Here is a 9,726-nt window from a genome sequence, read left to right as displayed (position 1 = left end):
CGTGATAAAAGAAGCAAGTGGAGTTGGGCTTTCCTAGAACCTTCTTTGCCCCACCTTCACAGATTATCCTTAGTATAAACTTGCAGTGTGTTAAAACTCAGGTATCTATGTTTTATACAGAAACTTGCAAGGTAACGACCAAAATATCTCAGTGCAATTAAAATTACAAATTCTTCCCATTAAAAGAACTACATGGGAATTCCCTGTGATAATTTCTCAAAGTTCTCATTAAAAACTTAAGAAAAAGGTAAATAAACCAAACATCTTCATAGAAAAATTGTATTTACAACTCCATTCAAAAGCAGTTTTTAAAAGCAAACACAATGTAACACTGAAGGTGAAAAATCTAAGCTCACCCAAAGCTGCCAGGTCTAATAAATTACTGACAGAATACTGCATCAAAAATAAGGCAATAACCGAAAATATACCATTAAAGATTTCTCCATCCCCACAACTAGATAGAATGAATCTATCTAGGAGCAAATGACACGCTTTATTCAGTTTCACCATGTCTGAAATCTTTAAGGACAGAAGTGATAAAATGTTATCTTCATTCTTCATTAGACTTGAACACTTGAAGGAAAATAATTTCTAAAGCACAAAGAGGTAAAGAAGTATAATCTTTCAAAAAGATATTCAGTGTTCAAAATTCAAGAATGCAATATCAATACACAATGGGCATTAGGTGAATATACACAATACAATGAGAGCAAATTAATTTATTTAGTACTTTTTCCATTCCATATCATCAGGAGGATTGATTTCAACTTTCCTTTTACCTACATCAGACCAGTTGGTACTCAAAACTGTACCACCCGACTCCATCTGCAATGAAAAATAAAAATAGATTAATTCCTGGACCATATAATCAAAATAGAATATTTTTCTTAAAATGTTCCAAGCATAGAGCCCCAAATATTGGCTATTATATACAGCTCAATATAAACTCTATGCAATACATATATAATAGATTATACAGATAAAATATATAGCTCAATATAAACTCAAAACAATATTTTTATTTAAACTTAGGCATTCCAGAGGTTAACAAGTTCCATAAAATCTGAAAAGAAAATCCTAAAGTAGTCAGGGAGGTGCACTACATCCTTTGCTAATGAGCATAGATGTGCATGTGGAAAAACTACCTTCTATTGAAAATATTATTAGCTCCCAAAAAAAAATGATTATTATAATCTCTTTTGCTGAAGACCGTAAAGACCAGTCAAAATAATCTCTTCTTGTACCAGCTGAAGAGAACTTGAAGGGCCTCTACTTTGTGCTCTCTTTGTGCCAAACACATGCAAGTTTATCCAAAAATTTTTAAAAATCAAGGTACATAAATGCAGGTATAGAAAGTCAGTGTCTCACTGAAGAATTGGTCATTTATTTACCATCTACTGAATATACCACCTACCAACAACCCAAGCATATTCATTAATATATTTTAAAAACCATCTGGACATTTCTTTTTTTTTTTTTTTTTTTTTTTTGAGACGGAGTTCACTCATTGCCCAGGCTGGAGTGCAATGGCACAATCTGGGCTCACCGCAACCTCTGCCTCCCAGGTTCAAGTGCTTCTCCTGCCTCAGCCTCCCGAGTAGCTGGGATTACAAGCATGCACCACCATGCCCGGCTAATTTTGTATTTTTAGTAGAGACAGGGTTTCTCCATATTGGTCAGGCTGGTCTCGAACTCCCGACCCTCAGGTGATCCACCCGCCTTGGCCTCCCAAAGTGCTGGGATTACAGGCATGAGCCACCGCACCCGGCTCCATCTGGATATTTCTTATTTTAACATGATAAAAATCAATGGATTTGAACCACATCAAAGAATGGAGCGAATTATTAAAATATAAACATTTAAAAAAAAAACTGTGTTAGTGGCCAATGTATACAGTCACATATCCTATACATTGGAACCTCAATGTAACCCCATGTCTGACACGCTCTACCGAGCTCCCTTACATGGGCTTTTTTGCATGGCAGAGATTTTTGTGTCCTTAGTCATCTTCCAAACATGAAATGTCACCACCTCTATGTGGCTTTCTCTGACCTCTTATTTCTCTATTCCTGTAAATTTGTCTTCTGTGTGAGCCTAACTACCATTTACATAACATGTGTCACAGTGCATTGCGGCAATTTAAGGTTCTATCTTCTTAGATCTGCTTTCCACCCTTGACTTCAACTAATGCTGACAGCTCATTAAGGGCAAGGAGTACATTTTACTAATATTCATATCGTAGTTCTAAGCACAGTGGCCTAGCACACAGTGGGCTTTAAATAAAATGACTGAATTACATTTGACAAGTCTGTATAATAAACTACCCCAAGGCCAGGCGTAGTGGCTCACGCCTGTAATTCCAGCATTTTGGGAGGCTGAGGCGGGCAGATCACCTGAGGTCAGGAGTTCAAGACCAGCCTGGCCAACGTGGTGAAACCCCATCTCTACTAAAACTACAAAAATTAGCCAGGTGTAGTGGCATGCGCCCGTAGTCCCAGCTACTCTAGAGGCTGAGTCACGAGAATCACTTGAACCTGGCAGGCAGAGGTTGCAATGAGCTGAGACAACGCCACTGCATTCCAGCCTGAGTGACAGAGTGAAACTCTCTCTCAAATAAACAGACAAACACAAACTACCCCAAGAGGACCTTCAGTTGTGGATTTGGTTTACAATCTGACCATATTTGCTGATGACACTTATCGCCCCACCCCCGCATCTCTCCTAATAGACTGCAGGGCAATTTAGCATTTCCCTTTGATTATTTTGTATATCTTGGTCTTTTGTCCCAATTAGATAAGGAGATTATAGAGAACAAAGTCTAGTTTCTTTCATATTCTCACAAGGACAGAAGCCCCTCATATATTCCAGATCAATGTTGCTGCACAGATGGCTTATTTTATGGGTATACACAATTTGGTTATAATTGTCAAAGTTTCTATATGAAAATGAGTTCAGATTCTATCTTTGATCTTTGATTTGATTTGACTTGACATCTTTGATCTGACATACTGCTAATTTTGTCTACCACACTTTTAAAAGTAGAAAGTGAGAATGACTTCTCCTGGGAAGATCAAGTAGATGTACTTTTCCTATTCTTCCCAGTAGTAAATCTAAACACCCTAGATGCTACATATGAAACAGAGGTAAAAAGACTCTAAAAGGGGCCAGGTGCAGTGGCTCACACCTATAATCCCAGTACTTTGGGAGGACAAGGCAGGAGGACTGCTTAAGTCCAAGAGTTCAAGAACAGCCTGGGCAACATAGGAGACCTTATCTCTACAAAAAAAAAAAGAAGAAGAAGAAAAATAGCCAGGTGTGGTGGTGCACACCTATAGTGCCAGCTACTTAGGAGGCTCAGGTGGGAGGATCACTTGAGCTCAGGAGTTCAAGGCTGCAGTGATTCATGATCGCACCTCTGTATTCCAGCTGGAACAACAGAGCAAGACCCTGACTAGAAAAAAAAAAAAAGACACCAAAAGGTAAAGTGAAGATAGACCTACCAGGGACCTTGGGACTCAAGAAATGACGTGGTGGCAAATTCTGGGTTTTCTTTTTGCCTCATATATCCTAGACTTGGAGCTGAAGAAGCTGGAAACACCAAGGGGCACAAACAAGGAAAAAAAAAAAAGTCCCAACAAACCCCTGCTCTCTCTTGCCAAGAGATAAGGGAAGGACGCTGCCTAGGAAAACAGAAAACTTTCAGACAACAGGCCAGGCGTGGTGGCTCGTGCCTGTAATCTCAGCACTTTGGGAGGTCAACATGGGAGGACTGCTTGAGTTCAAGAGTTCAAGACCAGCCTGGGCAATATGGGGAGGCCTCGTCTCTACAAGAAATAAAAAAAAATTAACTGAGAATGGTGGCGCATGCCTGTGATCCCAGCTACTCAGGAGGATTACTCGAGCCCAGGAGGTCAAGGCTGCACTGAGCCACGATCGCACCACTGCACTCCCCGCTGGGCGACAGAGGGAGACCCTGTCTCAAAAATGAGTGAATAGATAGAAATAGATAATAGATAAATGTACATCTTAAGAACCTAGAAAAATAAGAACAAAATGCACCTTAAAGCAAGCAGAAGGAAGAAAATAAAAATAAAAATAAAAATAAAAATGAATAAAAAAATGTAGAACAAAAAATAGAGGAAAAAACGAAACAAAGAGCTAATTCTTTGGAAGAAAAAATTCAATAACATAAGCAAATCTAGCTAATGGGTAAGCATATGCTAGATAAGGTGTCCTTTAAACCTCTAGCAAGGCTGACAAAGAAAAAAGAGAAAAGACACAAATTACTATTATAAGAATGGTAAAAAGATACCACTATAAACCCTGCAGACATCAAAAGAGTAGGGAGGCCGGGCATGGGGGCTCACTCCTGTAATCCTAGCACTTTGGGAGGCCAAGGTGGGCGGATCGCTTGAGCTCAGGAGTTACAGACCAGACTGGGCAACATGGCAAAACCCCATCTCTACAAAATAAAATAAAATTAAATTAAATTAAAATAAATTAGTTGGACATGACGGCACATGCCTGTAGTCCCAGCTACTGGAGAGGCTGAGATGAGAGGATCACTTGAGCCTGGGAAGTTGAGGCTGCAGTGAGCTATGATCACACTACTACACTCTAGCCTGGGCGACAGAAAAATGCCGTCTCAAAAACAAAAGACAAAAAACAAAAAGAATAAGGGACTATACAAACACTGACAACTTGGACAAAATGGATCAATTTATCAGAAACAAACCACAAGTCACCCATATGAAATAGATAATTGGAACAGTCCTATAAAAACTTTTAGGTTAACTAAATTCATAACTGTAAATCTCCTAATAAAGAAATCTCCAGGCCCAGACTGTTTCACTGGTGAGTTCTACCAAATACTTAAGAAAAGTTAACACCAATTATACACAATATCTTCTAAAAAACAGAAGAGGATGCAATGCTTCCTAATTCATTTTATGAAGTATTACTCTGATGCCAAACCAAAGATAGCACAAAAAGAAAATTAGACTCATATTCCTCAAGAATATAGACACAATAACCCATAACAAAACATTAGAAGATAGAATTAAGAGATGCACTATATGACAAAGTAGGGCTCATGCAAGACTGTCTCAATACTTGAAAATCAATCATATTAATCATATAAAATCACCATATTAACAGGCTAAGGAAGAAAAATCATATAATCCTATCAACACAGACAAAACATCTGACAAAAAGTTAATATTGAAAGTTAATGATAAAAAAATTTCAGAAAAATAGGAATACAACAGAACTTTCATAACTTGACAAAGATCATCTACCAAAAATTTACAGTTAACATTATACTTAATGATGAAACAATAGATACTTTTCCCTTAAAATGGGAAACAAGGCAAGGATGTCCACTCTCACTACTCTTATTCGACGCAGTGCGGAAGTTGCAGCCAGTGAAATATAGCAAGAAAAGGAGATAAAAGGCATACAGATAGAAAAGGGAGAAATAAAACTCTCCGTATCTGCAGATAAATAAAACCTCCATATTTGAAGATGATTGTCCACATTAAAAAAATGACAATCTATCCAAAAATACTCCTAGAACTGAGTCCAGCAATGTCACAGAATACAAGATAAACATAAAATTAACTGTATGTCTAGATTCTAGTAATGAACACCAAAATTATATATAATCACTTTATTCTAAAATTTACATGGAAAGACAAATGAGTTAGAATATCTAAAAACAATTGTGAAAATAAAGGATAAAGTAGGAGGAATGAGTCTGCCCAATTTCAGACTTGAACAGCTACAGCTCAAGACAGTGGGACTGACAGAGGAACATACATATAGATCACATACAGCTCAATCTAACACAATGGGGAACTTAGAAATAGACTCACACAAATATGCTCAACTGATTTTTAAGAAAAGTGCAAAAGCAATTCAATGAGAAAAGATAGGTGCCAGAACACCTGAACATACTATCCACCCCACAAAAAGGAATCTCAAGTTAAATCTCACACTTGACATAAAAATTCAAAATGCATCACAGACTTAAATGTAATATGTAGGCCAGGTGCTGTGGCTCACGCCTGTAACTCTAGCACTTCAGGAAGCCAAGGCCAAAGGACTGCTTGATGTCAGAAGTTCGAGACCACCCTAAGCAATACGGAGACACCCCACCTCTACAAAAAATTTTAAAAATTAGCCAGGCATGGCAGCATGGATGTGTAGTCCCATCTATTTGGGAGGCTGAGGCGTAAGGATCACTTGAGCCCAGGACTTTGCGGTTACAGTGAACTGTGACTGTGCCACTGTACTTCAGCCTGGGTGACAGAATGAGACCCTGTCTCTAAATAAAAAATAAATGTAGTATGTAAAACAATATTACTTTTATTTATTTTTTAAATAGGAGAGTCTTTGAGATCTAGGACTAGGCAAAGAGTTAATAAGACCTGAAACTAAAAGCATGATCCATAAAAAGTGGTAAATTAGACTTAATCAAAATGAAATATTTTGGCTCTATGAAAGACCCTATTAAGAAAATGAAAACTACATACTGGGAGAAAATATGTGTAAACTACATACCTGACAAAGATTGCCAGATTTGTGATCATCAGGATCATGGAAGGGTGGGGGTGGGGTTAGTGAGTATGGCCATAAGATAGCAACATAAGGGATCCTTGGAATCCATGAAAATGTTCTATCTCTCTCTCTCTTTTTTTTTTTTTTTTTTTTTAAGAGATAGGGTCTCACTTTGCTGCCCAAGCTAAGAGTAGTGGCACGATCATAGCTCACTGCAACCTTGAACTCCTGGGCTCAAACAATACTCTTGCCGCAGACGCCTGAGCTGACAGGGGCACAACATCATGCCAAGGTAGCTTTTAAATTTCTTGTAGAGACCAGAACTTACCATATTGTCCAGGCTGGTCTAGCCTCAAGGGATCCTGTGGCCTCAGACTCCCAAAGCACTGGGATTAAAGGTTCCCTATCTTAACTGTCAATATCATGGTTGTGACGTTGTAGCATAGTTTTGGCAAAATGTTTCCATCAATGGAAACTTTGTAAAAGGTACAAAGAATCTCATTTCTTAGGATTGCATGTCAATCTACAATTATCTCAAAACTAAAAGTTTAATGAAGACTTTTTTTTTTTTTTTTGAGACAGGGTCTCTGTTGCCCAGGCTGTAGTTCAGTGGCACAAAAAAACAGCTCACTGCAACCTTGACCACCCAGGCTCAAGAGATACTCCCACCTCACCTTCCCAAGTAGCTGAGACCACAGACACATGCCACCAGGCCTAGCTAATTTTTTTTTTTTTTTGTAGAGATAGGGTCTCTCTATGTTGCCCAGGCTGATCTCAAGATCTTTAGCTCAAGTGATCCTCCCACCTCAGTCTCCCAAAAGTGATGAAAAAAATTTTTTTAATCAATAGTGAGGCTGGTTGAGGTGCCTCACGCCTGTAATCCCAGCACTTTGGGAGGCTGAGGCGGCTAGACTGCTTGAAGCCAGGAGTTCGAGACCAGCCTGGGCAACGTGGCGCAACCCCACCTCTACAAGAAATAAAGTAGCCAGGCGTGGTGGTGCATGTCTATAGTCCCAGCTACTGCAGAGGCTGAGGTAGGAGAATCACTTGAGCCCGGCAGACAGAGGCTGCAGTGAGCCGAGATCACGCCACTGTACTCAAGCCTGGGCAACAGAGTGAGACCTTGTCTCTAAATAAATAAACTGTGAAAAGCTGTGAAAATCATGACCAATTACCACATATTTCTTAAGTGTGAAATACCTAAGCCTCAACCACATTAAATATTAAATTAAAATACTAATTTTAACTTTCTACTGTAAATATGTCTTAAAAGAGTCATATTTCCAGAGCTACTGGTATTAATAAAAGTCACATGATTACAACTGCAAGCTAAATATACAATGACGAATTATTACTAAAATTTTGAGGTCTAATTTAGGTATTTATGCTGCCCTGACAAAAAGCCTGAATTTTCTTAAGAGAGTTGTTAAACCAATGAATAACGTGCACCTTCTACGTGCAAACACTATTCTGAAAAGTTTCGTATCTATATTCTTCATCTCTAACATTGAGGCTACATATGAGTCTAGAAGGGAAACAACAGAAGTTCACTCAGCTACTGGGATAAATCCAAGTAAGATGACTCCATATCAATCTAACTCACTGATAAAAAATACCTACTTAGGATAAACCACTTGTTTCTCATCTCTTCCATAAGTTTTCAACCTCCTCAAAAATTACTCTTAGAGCAAAAAGAAACATTCAGACAGACCTTATTCAAAAAGTTCTCCCAGCTATAGTACACGCAATTTGGTCTCACATTACCAATTTTCTCGTTTAAAATATGTAAAATTTGCTCCCATATATATTTCTTTAAGTTTATATTCTTACAAAGGATTTGTTCATGGCACGTTTCACTTCATCAGAACCATCTGAATAGATCTGCTGAAATAATCTGTTTAAAGCTGCATCTCCCTCCAACTTCTCATTCTTTTCTTCTTCTTTGATCTCACCAACCAATTTATCCCAATTTCTTGTATAAGGAGATGATGATGGATATAGGTTCTTTACATCTATGAAGTAAAAAAAGGCAGAAGTAATTAATCAACATGTTTCAATTATGTCGAGAATATGTAAACTTTGTGACCATGTATATGGAACATCTTAGCAAACAGTTTAGGTTACTGAATTTCAGGTATGCAATAAGTGTCTTTCTGGTATATAGGTCAATAACAAAATTCACATTTCTAAAAACTGAGTCAGTTACCATAATGTAAAATCTGGGGATTTCTTTTGAGCAAAATAACTCAATAAAGTGTAAACTTTTGATACGCTATACAAAATTAGATTAAAAGCAGATTCTTCATGTTGATAACAGAAACTAGATGAAAAGTATACAGAACTTTTATGTTTTCAGAAAAGTTGCAGAGACAGTACGAACAATTCTAAAAATAAAATTTTTTAAAGGATGCCTAAGAAATCTTTTGTAACTAAGATTTTAATAAATGTTAAAAATGTGACTTTTTCTAAAGTACTTAGTGTCTTTCAGAGTATAAATAGCCTGAAAATATAAATAATCATCCATGCCACTCCATACTCTCCCCACATCAAAAAAGTAAGATTATTTTAATAGGCAATAACAATAAGTAACTTCTAAATGTTTAAAGTACTACACTTGATGATCTAAAGTTCAATGCCCACATCCCATACACCTAGCAAATAATAGTATTTGTAGGGCACACTGGAGTAAACAGAGCTGCTTGCAGCGAGAGAGGCTACTGGCCCAGGGGCTCGGGGTACTGCCAAGATTGCTCCAAAGACCAAAGGCATCAACATCTTGGCACACAAATAATTAGAAAATAACTAGACAACCTAGTAGCTATAGGAGCAGCTCTGTTCACTATCCAATGAAAATATAATGACAGCCTCAAATGTGAGTCACATATATAATTTAAAAATTCCTAGTAACTATATTACTAAAAAGAATCAGGTGAAATGCAGTTTAATAATACATTTCATTTAACCTGATATATCAAATATAGTATCATACTGACTTGAAACCAACAGAGGCCGGGCATGGGGGCTCACGCCTATAATCCCAGCACTTTGGGAGGCCAAGTAGGAGGATTGCTTGAGGCCAGAAGTGTGAGACCAGCCTGGGCAACATAGTGAGAGCCCATCTCTATGAAAAAAAATAATAATAATTAGCTGGGCGTGGTGGCACATGCC

General features: G+C 37.9%; 1 protein-coding gene across 9 annotated transcripts in view; it reads right to left on the bottom strand.

Annotated features, from left to right (window-relative positions):
• Window positions 1-704: 704 nt before the first annotated feature.
• SUGT1 (SGT1 homolog, MIS12 kinetochore complex assembly cochaperone) overlaps window positions 705-9,726 on the bottom strand; it is a 35,415-nt gene continuing 26,393 nt past the window's right edge. For all 9 annotated transcript variants that reach the window (XR_008538819.2, XM_063792161.1, XM_063792162.1 and 6 more), the window contains 2 exons: window positions 8,389-8,570; window positions 705-825 (listed from right to left, as the gene is read on the bottom strand). Coding sequence is in view for 8 of the 9 variants with exons in the window: in XM_063792161.1 (XP_063648231.1) it covers window positions 724-825; window positions 8,389-8,570 (284 nt within the window). In the remaining variant the exon portion in view is untranslated. The remainder of the gene's footprint in view (window positions 826-8,388; window positions 8,571-9,726) is intronic.

This window comes from Pan troglodytes, chromosome 14 (genome assembly GCF_028858775.2).
Source record: "Pan troglodytes isolate AG18354 chromosome 14, NHGRI_mPanTro3-v2.0_pri, whole genome shotgun sequence".
Lineage (NCBI taxonomy): Eukaryota > Metazoa > Chordata > Mammalia > Primates > Hominidae > Pan > Pan troglodytes.
This window is presented reverse-complemented; position numbering and strand designations above follow the sequence as displayed.